At 51.3% G+C, this 17661-nt stretch overlaps 1 protein-coding gene and 1 long non-coding RNA gene across 2 annotated transcripts; both read left to right on the plus strand.

The window, feature by feature from the left end:
• The first annotated feature begins 1619 nt into the window (after positions 1 to 1619).
• On the plus strand, positions 1620 to 14082 carry capn15 (calpain 15). The gene is made up of 10 exons (XM_067244962.1): positions 1620 to 1833; positions 3596 to 3779; positions 3876 to 4099; positions 4232 to 4357; positions 5309 to 5461; positions 8254 to 8415; positions 8886 to 9115; positions 10221 to 10384; positions 10879 to 11057; positions 12923 to 14082. The coding sequence occupies exons 2-10, from the start codon at positions 3651 to 3653 to the stop codon at positions 13098 to 13100; spliced, it is 1545 nt and encodes a 514-aa protein (XP_067101063.1). The 5' UTR covers positions 1620 to 1833; positions 3596 to 3650; the 3' UTR covers positions 13101 to 14082.
• A 95-nt stretch (positions 14083 to 14177) lies between these two features.
• On the plus strand, positions 14178 to 15598 carry LOC136950266 (uncharacterized). Its single transcript, XR_010877480.1, has 3 exons — positions 14178 to 14703; positions 14838 to 15125; positions 15191 to 15598. It is a non-coding gene; the product is annotated as an uncharacterized lncRNA (long non-coding RNA).
• Positions 15599 to 17661: the final 2063 nt, after the last annotated feature.

Genomic DNA, 17661 nt, shown 5'->3' on the forward strand with positions numbered 1-17661 from the left:
ATTTGAAGCATGTCTTGACCATATTTCCAGGCCCTGCAGTCTCATGGTACTCTGTCGGGAGGTTAGGGTTTGAAAGGTCTCAGCCCCTCAGGGAGGTTAGGGTTCGACACAGGACCACTCAGCTCGTCTCAGCCCCTCAGGGAGGTTAGGGTTCGACACAGGACCACTCAGCTCGTCTCAGCCCCTCAGGGAGGTTAAGGTTCGACACAGGACCACTCAGCTCGTCTCAGCCCCTCAGGGAGGTTAAGGTTCGACACAGGACCACTCAGCTCGTCTCAGCCCCTCAGGGAGGTTAGGGTTAGGGTTCGACACAGGACCACTCAGCTCGTCTCAGCCCCCACCTGCTCTGCTTGTGATTGGGGAAGGGTGCTTGTGCTTAAGTGGCTCGCCGGTTGATTGGCTGGCTGGCATGCCGCTGGGCTGACAGAAGTGGATTGTGGGAAGGGTGGCGAATCAATCAGGCCCCCCCCCCCCCCACTTACTGTGTGATGGGGTGTCTCATCTGTTATTGTTGCCAGGCGAGGGGGGGGGATGCTTGGCACCCTCATAGGGAACAGGCTAGAGGCTAGATAAGGTGCCAACAGGGTGTACACAGTTATCAGTTCCACTGTTCAAGTTTGATTTCCAGCGTCTGTAATGAGCTTGTTTGATGGCTGGATCAGTGCTTCTGGGCGGGCTCCGGAGAGGCCTGGCGGGCGGGCCCCGGAGGTGTGACATCACGCGGCGCCACGCGCGGCGTCTGGCTGGGTGGAGCGCCGAGCGCGTCCTTGCGTGCAAGCTAATATGCTACATTACATTTACATTTAGTAATTTAGCAGACGCTCTTATCCAGAGCGACTTACAGTAAGTACAGGGACATTCCCCCGAGGCAAGTAGGGTGAAGTGCCTTGCCCAAGGACACAATGTCATTTGGCAGAGCCGGGAATCGAACTGGCAACCTTCAGATTACTAGCCCGATTCCCTAACCGTTTAGCCACCTGACTCCATATGCTAACATGCTAGCAGCAGGGGGGGGCGTTCCCGGAGGCAAGTGTCTGTTCCTGTTCCTGTTCGTCCTCGCCTGCTGAACCTCCTCCTGTGGCCTGGAGGCTGAATCAGCATCTGTCTGAAAGTTAACCACACAGCAGCCTGTTCCGTTTCCCCCGATATAGATGTATCTGTTTCGACACGTCTGGGAGTCACGTGATGTTCGCTCTGCTTGTGTGTATTCTGTGGTTTAGTATGTTCTGGAACTTTCTTAACCTCTCTGTTGAATGTTGTTGTTGAGTGAACTGTGGATGCCACCCCTGTAGGCACCATGAAATCTCGACTGAAAATGCTGTCTCTCTCGGAATATGAGGCTAATGAAGTGTTTGTCTTTCCTCTCCTTCTCCCTCTCTCTTTCCTCTCTCCTGTCTTTCTCCATCTCTCTTTCCTCTCCTTCTCCCTCTCTCTTTCCTTTCTCCTGTCTTTCTCCATCTCTCTTTCCTCTCCTTCTCCCTCTCTCTTTCCTCTCTCCTGTCTTTCTCCCTCTCTTTCCTCTCTCCTGTCTTTCTCCATCTCTCTTTCCTCTCCCTCTCCCTCTCTCTTTCCTCTCTTCACCTTCTCTCTCTCTCACACCCCCCCCCCCTCCCTCTTTCTTTAGAATGTGGTGAACTTCGTAGACGACAGTTTTCCTCCAGGCCCTCGTTCGGTTGGCTTTCCCGAGGGAGACAGCGTGCAACAGCGAATCAAGAAGTGGCTCCGCCCCCATGAGATCAACTGCAACAACTTCAAAGACCGGGGAGTGAAATGGTCGGTCTTTCGCACGCCGCGGCCCTCGGACATCCTGCAAGGGCTTCTGGGAAACTGCTGGTGAGATACCATACACTAATATTTCTGTGTGTGTGGTGTGTTTGTATGCTGCCTGTGTGTGTGTGTGTGTGTGTGTGTGTGCATTGATATTTGCCTGGACCCACTCACTAAAAAGCCCCTCAGAAACTAGTGTAGTGTTGTACAGGTGATTCATTAAGTCTCTTCTCAAAGGTCACTAGGATAAATGAGAGACAGAGGGAGAGGGAGAGGGAGACAGAGAGGGAGAGGGAGACAGAGAGGGAGAGGGAGACAGAGAGAGAGAGGGAGACAGAGAGAGAGAGGGAGACAGAGGGAGACAGGGAGAGAGAGGGAGGGAGAGAGAAGGGGGGGGAGGGAGAGAGAGAGGGAGAGAGAAAACGGACCTTTTGAAAACCGAGCTGTACTGGCCTGTTCAGTTCATCACTGAGAAGTGAAGAGATAAACTCCCAGGGAGGGAGGGATGGAGGGGGGGGAGGGAGGGAGGGGGATGGGGGAGGGAGAGAGGGGGATGGGGGAGCAGCCAGATGTAGAGATGCAGCTCGTGACTGGAGGATTATTCATGAGAATGTAGGTCTGGACTCAGGCTTTATCTGCACGCCCTTGTTTTGGACGTCCTTGGATGTGTTTAGTCACCCTCTGTTAGACACACACTCTGTCTCCCTGAAGCACACACACACACACACACACACTCTCACACAATCACACTCTCACACGCACACACTCTCACACACACACACACACACAGAAGAACATCCTCTGACTCTCACACTGTTCACTGATTCTCCTCTTCCCCCTTTTTTTCTCTCTCTGCTTTCACTCTCTGTTTTATTTGTCTCTTTTTACTCCCTCCATTCCTTTCGCCCTAACTCACACACACTCTCACACACACACTCTCACACACACACACTCTCACACACACACGCTGCAGCCTCTCAAAAATAACCCTCCCCAGAGCTCGAACTGCACACTCGCTCTCACTCATGACAGGATGTAACCCACATTTCCATCTTTGAATCCCTCCCCCCCCCCCACACACACACACACTCAACATTAGGTCCGTAAGTCCCACTGCCAATGAAAACACATGTCTCAATGCATATGGGCCAATCACCTGCTGACCTGGAGCTGAGAGAGACGTCCTAGTCCGCCGCTCTCTCGTTTGGCTCCAAAGTAATTTGATTTTGATTAGATTCTTTTATGTGATTGGATTTTCATTGGTCTAAATGGCCAGCTCGCCACTGCTCATCGCTCCCTGAAGCAGATGGGATGGCTCTATTAATACACGTCTGCTTGGAAACAGGGATGTAGGCTGCTGCAGGGGTGTGTGAGGGTGAGAGTGTGTGTGAGGGTGAGAGTGTGTGTGAGAGTGTGTGTGAGGGTGTGTGTGAGGGTGAGGGTGTGTGAGGGTGAGAGTGTGTGTGAGGGTGAGAGTGTGTGTGAGGGTGAGGGTGAGAGTGTGTGTGAGGGTGAGGGTGAGAGTGTGTGTGAGGGTGAGTGTGTGTGTGAGGGTGAGAGTGTGTGTGAGGGTGAGAGTGTGTGTGAGGGTGAGAGTGTGTGTGAGGATGAGAGTGAGGGTGAGAGTGTGTGTGAGGGTGAGAGTGTGTGTGAGGGTGAGAGTGTGTGTGAGGGTGAGAGTGTTTTTGAGGGTGATTGACAGCATTCCTACTAGCCAGGGGAACCCAAGGAGAACCGTCCGTCAGTTTCTGTGTTCTCTGCCTGTTCTCCTGTTTGACTCTTCATCAGCCCGACTGACCAGTGTGTGTGTGTGTGTGTGTGTGTGCAGGTTCCTGAGTGCCCTGGCCGTGCTGGCAGAGCGTCCAGAGCTGGTGGAGAGGGTGATGATCACACGGGGGATCTGCCAGGACGGGGCGTACCAGGTCCGGCTGTGTAAAGACGGCACCTGGATCACTGTCCTGGTGGACGACATGCTGCCCTGTGACGAGTACGGATACCTGCTGTTCTCCCAGGTCAGGCACGCACACACTCAGATACCAGCCCTTCCCTTCATGTGATAAACCTCCTCTCTGGCTGTAGTATCTGTAACACCCCCCTCCCCTCCCCAGGCCCAGAGGAAGCAGTTGTGGGTGGCCCTGATAGAGAAGGCCCTGGCCAAGCTGCACGGCTCCTACTTCGCCCTGCAGGCGGGCCGGGCCATCGAGGGTCTGGCCACGCTCACCGGCGCCCCCTGTGACTCGCTCATGCTGCAGGTCAGCTCCACCAACCCCCGCGAGGAGCCCATCGACACCGACCTCATCTGGGCCAAGATGCTGAGCTCCAAGGAGGCGGGGTGCGTCTGGGGCGGGGGGGGGGGTAGCTCGGGGGAGGGGCCACTGCCCCCACCAGAAGACTCCACTTCTCTGGGTTTCGTTGTGCTGATTTTAATGTGTTGGGTGTGTGTGGTTGTGTGTGTGTGTTCCAGGTTCCTGATGGGGGCGTCGTGTGGGGGAGGCAACATGAAGGTGGATGACGTGGTGTATGAGTCACTGGGGCTCCGCCCCCGACACGCCTACTCCATCCTGGACGTCCGGGATGTACAGGGGTATAGGTACGAGAGGAGAGGAGAGGAGAGGAGAGGGGGAGAGGAGAGGGGGGAGAGGAGGAGGGGAGAGGAGAGGAGGGGGGGAGAGGAGAGGGGGAGGGGGGGAGAGGAGAGGGGAGGGGAGGGGAGGGGAGGAGGGGAGGGGGGGGGGAGAGGAGGGGGGGAGAGGAGAGGAGGAGGGGGGGAGAGGGGAGGAGGAGGGGGGGAGGAGAGGAGGGGGGGGGAGAGGAGGGGGGGAGAGGAGAGGAGGAGGGGGGGGAGGAGAGGAGGGGGGGGGAGAGGAGGGGGGGAGAGGAGGAGGGGGGGGGACCTCAGGTTGTCATTTACACTTTCTCTGACAGACTTGTGAGAAGACTGATGCCATGTTGCTGCACACAGGAGCTGACACAATCTCCAGACACTAGAGCAGATCCCAGATCAGTCCAAACACAAACAGCCAAACCAAACTGACCCCAGATCAGTGTGTTTCTAGCTGGGTGCCCTACAAGGAGAGGGAGAAGTTTGAGAGAGGAAGGTGGGGCAGGGGATAGGTGTGTCTGCAGGAGAGATACTTCCCTGACGGGGGGATAGTTACTGACAGCCTTATCATGGATGCTTCCTCTGTCCTACTTGAGGAAATGGGCCAGGTCTGAAACTCCGAGGCTGGTAAACAACCACGTGCAGCCTCTCAGTGTGGGGGATGGTGGGGAGGGGGGGGGGGGGTGAGGGGAGGGGGGGGGTTGAGGGGAGGGGGGGGGGTGAGGGGTAGGGGGGGGGTTGAGGGGAGGGGGGGGGGGGTTGAGGGGAGGGGGGGGGGGGGTTGAGGGGAGGGGAGGGGGGGTGAGGGGACACGGTTCTCACACCCCTCCCTCTCAGATGACATGAGAGGAACACTCCAGCTGCTCTCAGATGTGCACAGGCATATATGGATTTATTCATAACTTCTTGCTCTCCCCCCCCCCCCGCCCTCCCCTCCAGACTGTTGCGGTTGCGTAACCCCTGGGGGCGTTTCTCATGGAACGGGAGCTGGTCGGACGAGTGGCCTGATTGGCCGCAGCACCTCCGCCACGAGCTGATGGCTCACGGCAGCAGTGACGGAGTGTTCTGGATGGAGTACCCCGACTTCATCAAGTACGACCTCCGCACCTCACAACACACACAGGTCCTGGTTCTGTGAGTGTGTGTGTGTGTGTGAGTGTGTGTGTGTGTGAGTGTGTGTGTGTGTGTGTGTGTGTGTGAGTGTGTGTGTGTGTGTGTGTGTGTGTGTGTGTGTGTGTGTGTGTGTGTGTGTGTGTGTGTGTGTGAGTGTGTGAGTGTGTGAGTGTGTGAGTGTGTGTGTGTGTGTGTGTGTAAGTGTGAGTGTGTGTGTGTGTGTGTGTGTGTGTGTGTGTGTGTGTGTGTGTGTGTGTGTGTGTGTGTGTGTGTGTGTGTGTGTGTGAGTGTGTGTGTGAGTGTGTGTGTGTGTGTGTGTGTGTGTGTGTGTGTGTGAGTGTGTGTGTGTGTGTGTGTGTGTGTGTGTGTGTGTGTGTGTGTGTGTGTGTGTGTGTGTGTGTGTGTGTGTGTGTGTGTGTGTGTGTGTGTGTGTGTGTGTGTGTGTGTGTGTGTGTGTGTGTGTGTGTGTGTGTGTGTGTGTGTGTGTGTGTGTGTGTGTGTGTGTGTGTGTGTGTGTCCATGAATCCTCCGCCTCTCAGACAGGTTGAGTCTGTGCTGGGTTGGTTTAAGGGACAGGAATGCAGTCTGGTTGTATCTTGTCTGTTTGGTTTGTCCTGAAGAAAGAGCTGGCACACCCTGTCTGAGAGGAGAGGTCACAGCACAACCACCTCTGTGTCTCTGTCTGTCTCTCTCTCTCTCTCTCTCTCTGTCTCTCTCTCTCTCTGTCTGTCTGTCTCTCTGTCTGTCTGTCTGTCTGTCTTGTCTGTCTGTCTGTCTCTCTCTCTCTCTGTCTGTCTCTCTCTCTCTCTGTCTCTCTCTCTGTCTGTCTGTCTGTCTGTCTTGTCTGTCTGTCTGTGTCTCGGTCTCTCTCTCTGTCTGTCTCTCTCTCTCTCTGTCTCTCTGTCTGTCTGTCTGTCTTGTCTCTCTGTCTGGCTGTCTGTCTGTGTCTCGGTCTCTCTGTCTGTCTCTGTCTCTCTGTCTGGGTATTGTCCTTCCTATCAATCAAATGAGCATTAAGCAGTGTTCAGCTGCAGGCCCAGAGCTCTGATATGTCTGTGTGTCTTATTGATGTCCAATCTGTCCATCAAATGATCTGTGCGATACTGGGGCCCTGCATGTATGGGATGTGTGTGTGATGCTAGTCTTGGTGTCAGGGTTACAAGGCCCAGAGCCCTGTCTGTCTGGCTTCCTGGCTGGCTGGCTGGCTGCCGTCTCGTCTGTTCTGTCAACCCGCCTCTCCATGAGTGGTACATTGTGGGCTACTGGAGGCCTGGAGCTCTGTTTTTTTTTTCTATTGGCTGTTGTGCGAAGAGGGAAGTGACAGCGTAGTGATGTCATCCCAGACTAAACTGGGTTAACAGCCTCCTGTAAAGGCTCCGACAGACAGGAAGCACCGGCGCGTTACGATGGGGACGCTACGAGGTGTGTGTGCGCGTTCCCAGACAGTCTTTGCGTGTGTGTGTTCTCCATGCTTTTCAAACCTCCTCTTGTTGAGTGGGAGGGCATAGATTAGGTTTCATCTCCTCATCGCCCCCCCCCCCCCTCCCCCCCACGCTTCGTTGCTGGGCTCGCCAAAGAGCGAGACAGTCGACAAAGCGAGAGGGTGAATGTGATGAAACGCCGCCAACCAGCGAGAGGGCGTCTCTCTGGGGGCGCTGGCTTTGAAGGAGGGCTGAGGTATTAGCAAGGCAAATGTTTTCCTCTGCTTCAAGGGAGAATACATTGATCAACTGGTAAACAGATCAGTGTGTGTGTCAGATGTGTGTGTGAGAGAGAGAGAGGGGGCGAGAGGGACAGAGTTGTGTGTGAGAGATAGTACAAGAGTGAAACTAATTTGAGTGGTTGGTGCTCTACCTGTAGTGTTCTAAGCCTAATGAAAGCTGACTTAGTGTGTATGCGTGACTGCATGCTTCACAGCATGTCCCAATGAAGGAGTTAAGGCCACACACTGAAAATATCACCAACTACGCTCTTGTTAAAACGTGTGTGTGTGTAGATGTGTGGTGGTGGTTGTGTGTGTGTGTGTAGCTGGTGGCTGGTATTAGTAGCTGGAGTGTCTCTGCTTGATCTGCTAATTGGCTCCTGAGTCTCATCGCTAGAGGTCCTTCCTGCCTGTCTGTCTTAACATGGAACTATCTGTGTGTGTGCGCATCAGTCAGCGTTGTGACGCTTTCTGACACTCTATCCTCCTCTTCTTTCTTCTCCTTCCACACCAACACTATTCCTCTCTCATCCACCCCTCTCCTCCCTCCATCTCTCTCTGGGTCTCTCTCTCCTCCCTCCATCTCTCTCTCGGTCTCTCCTCCCTCCATCTCTCTCTCTGTCTCTCTCTCCTCCCTCCATCTCTCTGTCTGTCTCTCTCTCCTCCCTCCATCTCTCTCTCTCTCTCCTCCCTTCATCTCTCTCTCTCTGTCTCTCTCTCTCCTCCCTCCATCTCTCTCTCTCTCTCTGTCTCTCTCTCCTCCCTCCATCTCTCTCTCTGTCTCTGTCTCTCTCCTCCCTCCATCTCTCTGTCTGTCTCTCTCTCCTCCCTCCCTCCATCTCTCTCTCTCTCTCCTCCCTTCATCTCTCTGTCTCTCTCTCCTCCCTCCATCTCTCTCTCTGTCTCTCTCTCCTCCCTCCATCTCTCTCTCTCTCTCCTCCCTTCATCTCTCTCTCTCTGTCTCTCTCTCCTCCCTCCATCTCTCTCTGTCTCTCTCTCTCTCCTCCCTCCATCTCTCTCTCTCCCTCTCTCTCCCTCCCTCCCTCTCCCCCCTCCCCCCCTCTTCCAGGTACTTTGACTCAGTGGACATCTGTAAGATCCATTCTGACTGGCAGGAAGTACGTCTCCAGGGCAGCTTCCCCTCCAGGGCCAGCGGACCAATCACGGTCACCGCCCTGACCGTGCTGGAGAGGACTGCTCTGGAGTTCGCTCTATTCCAGGAGGGCAGCAGGTAAACACACACACCATACACACACATGTACCATAAACACACACACCATACACACACATGTACCATAAACACACACACACTACCTGCCTCAGTGGAGAGTTAGAGTGTATGACGGGAGAGTATTAGTGTATTAGGGAATCGGGCTAGTAATCCGAAGGTTGCCAGTTTGATTCCCGGTCATGCCAACTGACGTTGTGTCCTTGGGCAAGGCACTTCACCCTACTTGCCTCGGGGGAATGTCCCTGTACTTACTGTAAGTCGCTCTGGATAAGAGCGTCTGCTAAAATGACTAAATGTAAATGTATGACATGTGTTTTGTCTGTAGACATCCGTGTATTCTCAAACCAAACAGGTGTGTGTTTGTGTCTCCCAGCTTGTCCTCTGGTCTCAGACCTGTGTTTTTAGGGTGACACTCCTGGCATCTAGGCAGTTCAGTCTGAATAATCTCTCTCCTCCCCCCCCCCCCCCAGGAGGTCGGACGCAGCGGACAGCCACCTGCTGGACCTGTGCATCATGGTGTTCCGGGCGTCGTTCGGCAGTGGGAACAAGCTGACTCTGGGCCGGCTCCTGGCCCACAGCAAGCGGGCCGTCAAGAAGTTTGTGGGCTGCGACGTGATGCTGGAGCCTGGAGAGTACGCTCTCGTCTGCTGCGCCTTCAACCACTGGCAGATGAACGGCAGCGGAAGCCCGCCCACGCCAGGTACACACACACACGCCAGGTACACACACACCACACACACACGCACACCAGGTAAACACACACCAGGTACACCACATACACACACACACAGACACACACACGTATGCTACTCTAAGAAAACACACACACACACACAGCTAGTCAAGAAACAGAAACACAAAACACACATTCTAGGAAAATCGACAGGATACACAGAAACTCTGGGCGCTGAGGGCTGTGTGGGTAAACAGTCATTCATAGATTCCTTCACACACACAGAGCAGAGCAGCAGGCTCTCACTTACACACACTCTGCGTAGACACCACAGGGGGTCCCACACCCACTAGCTACTACCCTGTATACACACACACACAAACAATCTCTCCAGCGCACACACACAAACACCTGCATTCACACATGCACTCCCAGATGAAACAACTGTCTCAGACACATATATATACACACACACACACACACACACACAACTGAATTCACACACACACACTTGGGCACATACACACCAACACTCACAGCGTATTCACTGGCAAGAGAATCTGCAAAAGCTTTCTGAGCAGAGAATGATTTGCCCTTACTGAATGGCCCAATCATTCATAATAGAACCATAATGGCCATTTCATTTGGAGTCGTTGACTGACTGAGCTCCCGGGATGTCGTGTGGGAACACGGCCTTCGCTGTGCAGAATTAATGACACACACAGGCGGTCGTCTGCCAGGTGTGTATCTGCATCGACGTATGGGAGTCAGGTGTCAGGTGGCTGAGCGGTTAGGGAATCGGGCTAGTAATCTGAAGGTTGCCAGTTCGATTCCCGGCCATGCAAAAATGACGTTGTGTCCTTGGGCAAGGCACTTCACCCTACTTGCCTCGGGGGGAATGTCCCTGTACTTATTGTAAGTCACTCTGGATAAGAGCGTCTGCTAAATGAATAAATGTATCTTACATCTCTTGGGCTGGACGGAATGACCTTGGTAGATGAGGTGAAGCGGCGCATGTTGGGCTTGTCCTGGTGTCGTCAGGGCGACGAGGGCAGAGCATGTGCTGAACTGAACATCTATAAAAGCTCTAGTGAGATGACCTCACTGACCCCCCCCTCCCCTCCCCTCGTAGTGTCCAGCCCCACCAGCGGCCGCCGGCCCTCGCAGGATTTCCCAGGGTACATCCTGGCCATCTACAGCTCCAGACAGGTGATGGTGGAGCAGGTGGAGGCCACGCCCACCACGCTGGCCGACGCCATCATCCTGCTGACGGAGAACAAGGGAGAGAGGCACGAGGTGAGGGCCACACACACACATTTGACTGGCAAAAGACTCATGTTTAAATGGTAGCGACCCACTAATGTTCCAGCTGAATCAGAATTTGGTTTATTCGTCTTGTATGTTATACAAACACAGAATTTTCTGTGGCAGGAAGGTGCAAACAATAAGCATATACGGATCTTAAATATATTAAAGTACAAAAGTTTAACTATTTCTAAGAACTAAACAATCTAAAAAAAAAACTTAAAAAAAATATAAAGTATGTATAAAAATAGAATAAGAATGAGCAGCATGAGTGGTCAACATAGTGCAATCAGATACTGAGATAAAAGTGGCTTATGTGTAGTGTAATTGCCATTAAATGGACTTATAATAGTTCAATAAAAGGCTGAATGCTTCCCTGTGTGTCTCCTCTATCTGTGCTGTAGCTCACTTACAGGAAGTTGACCATGTCGTCTAAGGAGACTGAACATGCACTAAAACATGACTGTGCGTGTGTGTTTGTTCAGGGCCGCGAGGGCATGACGTGCTACTACCTGACCCACGGGTGGGCGGGGCTTATCGTTGTGGTGGAGAACCGCCACCCCAAGTACTACCTCCATGTGTCATGTGACTGCACCGACAGCTTTAACGTGGTGTCCACGCGCGGCAGCCTCAAGACCATCGACAGCGTCCCGCCACTGCACAGGTACGCCACAAACACACACACTGACACACACACACACTGACACACACTATCATCACACACACACATACTGACACACACACACACTGACACACACACACACTGACACACACTATCATCACACACACACACACTGACACACACACACACTGACACACACACACACTGACACACACTATCATCACACACATACTGACACACACACACACTGACACACACACACTGACACACACTATCATCACACACATACTGACACACACACACACTGACACACACACACACTGACACACACACACACATACTGACACACACACACACTGACACACACACACTATCATCACACACACACAGTTATTCAGACACACCACACATCCACGTATAGAACCTAAACGTCACCATGCTAGAAGGCTGATGCCAGATTGATTCCAGTGTTCCAAGATAATTCAATGGAACAGGACTGTTGAGAGACCTAAATTTGATGGAATTAGAAAAATGGAATGGAATCAGATTCCCCAAAGGAGCACTTAAAAACCAGGCAAATAGCTGATGAAACTGGACTTAAAAATTCCACTCATGAATGACTGTAATGTCACTGTTAAAGACAGTGCTATGAAATGAGAATGTATAAGGACTTTATTATCTCTGGGAGATCATCCGTGCACGCCGCCATTAAACCCCATCATGGATGAGCACCAGACAGCCACCTGATGGTTCCGTTCCTCCCGACACGAGGTCTCCTGCTCATTAAACACTAAGACAAGACTTAGCCCAGTTTGTTAGGCTGATTTTATGAAACATGATGTTGTTTATAAGAATGTTTTGCTCACTTAGGGTTGTGATTTATTTGATTTCGAGCATTAGGATAGAGCAGGTTTCCCGCAGTCTACCTGTGTTTGCTCTCGTTAGGAGCCAGAGTCAGGTGGCTGACCGGTTAGGGAATCGGGCTAGTAATCAGAAGGTTGCCGGTTCGATTCCCTGCATTGCAAAATGACGTTGTGTCCTTGGGCAAGGCACTTCACCCTACTTGCCTCGGGGAGAATGTCCCTGTACTTACTGTAAGTCGCTCTGGATGAGAGCGTCTGCTAAATGACTAAATGTAAATGTAAATAACGCTGAAACAGGACTGAGCTGATGGAAGGAAGCAGCACTCAGTGCCTGAAGCAAGCCTTCCGTTTATGTCAGATACACAGAGAATAACTGATGTGCACTCGCTGTTCTGCACACAGCATCTGCTAGGCTGTGTGTGTGTATGCATGTGTCTGTATATACGTGTGTGTGCATGTGTCTGTATATACGTGTGTGTGTGTGTGTGTCTGTATATACGTGTGTGTGTGTGTGTGTGTCTGTATATACGTGTGTATGTGTGTCTGTATATACGTGTGTGTGTGTGTGTGTCTGTATATACTTGTGTGTGTGTGTCTGTATATACGGGTGTGTGTGTCTGTATATACTTGTGTGTCTGTATATACGTGTGTGTGTGTGTGTGTGTCTGTATATACTTGTGTGTGTGTGTGTCTGTATATACGTGTGTGTGTGTCTGTATATACTTGTGTGTGTGTGTGTGTGTGTGTGTGTGTGTCTGTATATACGTGTGTGTGTGTGTGTGTCTGTATATACGTGTGTGTGTGTGTGTCTGTATATACTTGTGTGTGTGTGTGTGTGTCTGTATATACGTGTGTGTGTGTGTCTGTATATACTTGTGTGTGTGTGTGTGTGTGTGTGTGTCTGTGTCTGTATATACGTGTGTGTGTGTGTCTGTATATACGTGTGTGTCTGTATATACTTGTGTGTGTGTGTGTGTGTGTGTACCAGAGTGACTGTCCTGTTCCCTCACTGCTGTGTTCCTCTGGGTGTGGCTCCCCCTGCAGGCAGGTGCTGGTAGTGCTGTCTCAGCTGGAGGGCAACGCCGGCTTCTCCATCACCCACAGACTGGCCCACCGCAAGGCTGCCCAGGCCTCCCTGGGGGACTGGACCCCCACCAAGGCCACTCACAGCCCCCAGCTCACCCCCGACATCGACGGCCTCCATCGGCCCCGGCCTCTATGACCACCCGCCCCCCCAGCGCACACACACCTAAGCTGACACTTTTCTACTTTAGACGAGGGTGGAGGGAGGAATGGGGGGGGGGGCTGTGGGTGAAACATGTAAGGAGAGGGGAGGGGAGGGGGATCAAACACGGAGAGGATGACGCTGTCCCTCCTCCACCTCCTCCTCCTTCATCCCGGTGTAAGGAGGGCCCCATCCAGCCAAACCCTCCCTGATCCTGCAGAAATGGAACGTGCCATTCTGGGGTGGTGTGGGGGTGGTGGGGGGCCCAGAGTAGTCCCTCCCTCAGCAGGAGCCCTGTGTGCGGGACTGACAAACAGACATGGACCAGAACGCCTCCGGTTCCTCTACGTGGAGATTCCCCTAAAAAACCAGACAATGACCCCCCCCCCCCCCCCCCCCCCCCCTCCTCCTTGTTCTTCTGAGGTCGAAGGTCGGGGTGCAGTGCTGTAACTACTGAGCCACTCTTGGCTGTTCCCCACTGAGCCAATCTACCAGCTCCAGCCAGCCTGGTCTGACCCGCTCCTCCAGCGCTGCGTACAGGGTGGATCTTGGAGGGGGTTGTCTTTGGGGGAGGGGGGGGGGAACTCTTCCCCCCCCCTCCCACGTCTCTGGAGTTGTCAACTATTGATAGTGGTGTAGGGGGCCTCCCCAACGCCAAAACATGGTACTTGATGAGCCAAACCCAATCAGTTACATGAATACCACAATCATTGATCCATAATCTTTATATGATTTTTTTTAAGAAAAGGATTTGTTTAATTTTTACACATCTACACGTTTCTTTAACTGTTTTGTCCGTGTGTGTGTGTGTGAGCGCGTGCACGCACGTGCGTGCTCTTGAATTACCCACCAAGCCATCTGTAAGGTACTGTGTCCAAGGTCGCTCTCTACACAGTGCACAGGCAGCCCTCTCTCTCTCTCTCTCTCTCTCTCTCTCTCTCTCTCTCTCTCTCTCTCATTCTCTCTCTCTCATTCTCTCTCTCTCATTCTCTCTCTCTCCTTCTTTCTCTCTCATTCTCTCTCTCTCATTCTCTCTCTCTCATTCTCTCTCTCTCATTCTCTCTCTCTCCTTCTCTCTCTCTCATTCTCTCTCTCTCATTCTCTCTCTCTCATTCTCTCTCTCTCATTCTCTCTCTCTCATTCTCTCTCTCTCATTCTCTCTCTCTCCTTCTCTCTCTCTCATTCTCTCTCTCTCCTTCTCTCTCTCTCATTCTCTCTCTCTCATTCTCTCTCTCTGCAGATGAAACTCATCACCTCTGTGGTAGCTGGTCTCCTAGGTAACCTATCCTGAGCTGGTTGGAGCTTTTGCTGTCCAGTGCTGTTGTATCTCCACCTTGCTGAACCCAGCTATGAAGCTAAAGCCCTGTATGGGGGGATGCTGGCCTCTCTATGGAGCAACGGCTCCTCAACACAGGGGTTACAGAACCTTTATTCTTCCTCCGTCATTCTAACCCCTGTGGAGGAGGGATACCTGCTGAATGGGCAGAGATTATTCTAGAAACGGTGTATTCATCCCTTTGGAAGGTTGGTTTACTTGAGTGACTGCAGATTCTGTCTGTGGGTTCCCCTCTACTTGAGTGACTGCAGATTCTGTCTGTGGGTCCACCTCTACTTGAGTGACTGCAGATTCTGTCTGTGGGTTCACCTCTACACACTCGAGGTGTGGTCCTGGTCTGTGGGTCTCCCCTGCCACACCGCTGTGGTTGAAGCGGCCGCTCTCCGTGTCTGTATGAGAGCCAGACGGCTGGCTCTCTGGAGGCAGACGGCTGGCTCTCTGGAGGCAGACGGCTGGGTCTCTGGAGGCAGACGGCTGGCTCTCTGGAGGCAGACGGCTGGGTCTCTGGAGGCAGACGGCTGGGTCTCTGGAGGCAGACGGCTGGGTCTCTGGAGGCAGACGGCTGGCTCTCTGGATGCAGACGGCTGGCTATCTGGAGGCAGACGGCTGGGTCTCTGGAGGCAGACGGCTGGGTCTCTGGAGGCAGACGGCTGGCTCTCTGGAGGCAGACGGCTGGCTCTCTGGAGGCAGACGGCTGGCTCTTTGGAGGCCTGACGGATGGGTCGCGGACAGCACCGCTGGCTCTTTGGAGGCAGACGGATGGGTCGCGGACAGCACCACTGGGTTCACTTTGAAAGGTCTGGTTGTGACGGGAGATAATCTTAATGGAGAAGCGCTGCTTTGCGGTCTGAAGAGTTAGTTAGTGTAGGTAAGTGGATAGTTTCCATGTCATTTTTTTTTTCTCAGTTCCGCGTTGTCATTGGTTCCCTTTAGCTCTGTACTGTTACAATATTTGAAGAAGCTGTGATTGTTTGAAATTGATTTGTAAGGCATCTGATATGGGATCTTTTTTTGAAGAGGAACTGGATCTGAGTGAATGAGTTTTGAAAGCGTTTAGTTTGTTTGGTGTGTCTGAACATCGGAGCACTCTGGGGGGCACAGCTACAGCACAGGAAAACAAAGTCTGTTATTCTGTCGTAAATTACTTTTTATTGGGCAAACACAAAAATAATAAAACACAATTTTCTCTCCCTATCAATCAAATACACACTTATGCGCTCACACTTGTCTTGATCATAAACTTGAACACACACACATTCATGTCCCGTTGGATAGGGAAACGATGCAGAATGTAGTCTGATCCCCCGGGTGGCTCCCGTACATTGTGTGCCATATTTCCCAGGATGCTTAGAGAGCCGTAAGACACGGCCTCTGAGATTTCACAGCTTTCCTCCGATGTCACCGCCGCCATCCCCCTTTCATGCCGCCGCTATCTGCTTCTATCAGACAACATAAGTCCCATGTTCAGAGTTGAGATGGTTCAGTCCTTCTGAAACGGAGGGAGGGAGACCGCAGAGAACTAAACGGTACAGTCTCAGCCTGCAGACAAGGGAGGAGAGATTTGTCAGTTAAGACTTGACTTGTTCTAATGTAGTGAAATGGCAAAACTTGAAATTTAGAAGGCCAATTTGAGTGCCCTCTGTTTTTTTGTTTTTTTTAGTTTGTAATTTTTTTTTAAGATTTGGACGTTCCTTTTTAATGATTTTCAACTATACTTGATCTTAGCATTCGTTATCTTTAGAATGCAGTTTCCAGAAATATGTATTCCGTTAATTGGACCCTGAGAGATCGTCGGAATGCTGTCGTTAACAATGCAGTTCTTTGTCCTAATAATTTTAAGATAAACCAGTTGTATCCATTGACCCTTTTATGGTATCTCTGTTAATGATCTCCGGAAGCAGTTTCACCCATGTGGGCTGCTCATGGCCTTACAGTGTCGTAATGTACGGGGTATTGTACAACGTAACCACTAGAAACGTGTTGGACAGCCAATCGGTAGAGGCTTGATTAAGTCAGCTTCGGGTCAGTGTAGCAAACAGATTTAATGACGCACACTGTGTTCCAAACTAAAGGGTGATGTGGACCGCTCACCCAATGTCAGTTTGGCTCTGCGTGACTACAGCCAAGCTGTCTGTTCAGTGTGTTTATTTATTGTTTGATGTACAAATTAATTGATTAAAGCACAAGCGATTATTCTACTGTCTTGGATGTGCCAGGATGAAAGGCAGATATATTAGTGTTGAAACTGTAGGATACTGAATGAAAAATCAATCAATAAGTGATAAGAAAAGGAATGTTGAATAATTCATGGCTTTTTTTTTCTCGTTTTTTTTTTTCTTCTTCTTTTTAGCCCAGTAGGACTAGCTTGTCAAAAACTGAACCTGCACTGATATGTAAAATCAAGACACCTCAATATTCAGCGTCACAGTCCTAAACTACTGTTGCTGTTTCACTTTACATGGACGTGTGCTTGATTTCTTTAATTATATAAATGTTTTTAAATCATCATTATTATTGTCTTTTTGACATTCTCCGTTGTCCTGTGAAATCTATCTTCTTGTTGAATTGTGGTAGACTCTTCCTTGCAGCAGTGGCTCCCCCTGGTGTTCATTTGTGGCTATAGCCAGAGGTTTGAGCACACATCCGACTCATCCAGCAGCCAACATCCTCTTGTCTACAGTAGATCTCTGTGGTTGTCTGCTTGTAAGTTGTACAGACACCAATACCTAATACAACCAGAACCAGTGATCCTAGCATTTTACTTTGTAAAAAAGATCAATCAAAACAAACCTGATGCTGTAATACAATGGAACTCTTGTTTGTCAGGAATGTGATATAAAGAGTATTTTATTGATTTTGTGGGGGGAAATATATGAGAATATGTATAAAAAAAAACAATGTACGTTTAATTTTCAATCTCAGGTTCCAATGGACCAAATAAAGGTTTTTTAATTAAAAGTAAAGCTCATCGTCATTTCGCTTACACACTTCCACTGTAAGGGAGTCAGGTGGCTGAGCAGTTAGGGAATCGGTCTAGCAAAAGGTTGCTGGTTCGATTCCCTGGAAGTGAAATATGACGTTGTGTCCTTGGGCAAGGCACTTCACCCTACTTGCCTCGGGGGAATGTCTTACTGTAAGTCGCTCTGGATAAGAGCGTCCGCTAAATGACTAAATGTAAAATGTAAATGTAAGAAGCAACATTAGGTCATCATGTGCCTCCGA

The sequence above is a fragment of the Osmerus mordax genome, chromosome 10, assembly GCF_038355195.1.
Source record: "Osmerus mordax isolate fOsmMor3 chromosome 10, fOsmMor3.pri, whole genome shotgun sequence".
Classification (NCBI taxonomy): domain Eukaryota; kingdom Metazoa; phylum Chordata; class Actinopteri; order Osmeriformes; family Osmeridae; genus Osmerus; species Osmerus mordax.

Excerpts from the sequence above, each read along its gene's own strand:
- capn15 (XM_067244962.1), top strand. The coding sequence starts at position 3,651 with ATGATCACACGGGGGATCTGCCAGGACGGGGCGTACCAGGTCCGGCTG. Across the intron at positions 3,780-3,875 it reads GATACCTGCTGTTCTCCCAG|GCCCAGAGGAAGCAGTTGTG; the intron begins GTCAGGCACGCA and ends TCCCCTCCCCAG. Across the intron at positions 8,416-8,885 it reads CTATTCCAGGAGGGCAGCAG|GAGGTCGGACGCAGCGGACA; the intron begins GTAAACACACAC and ends CCCCCCCCCCAG.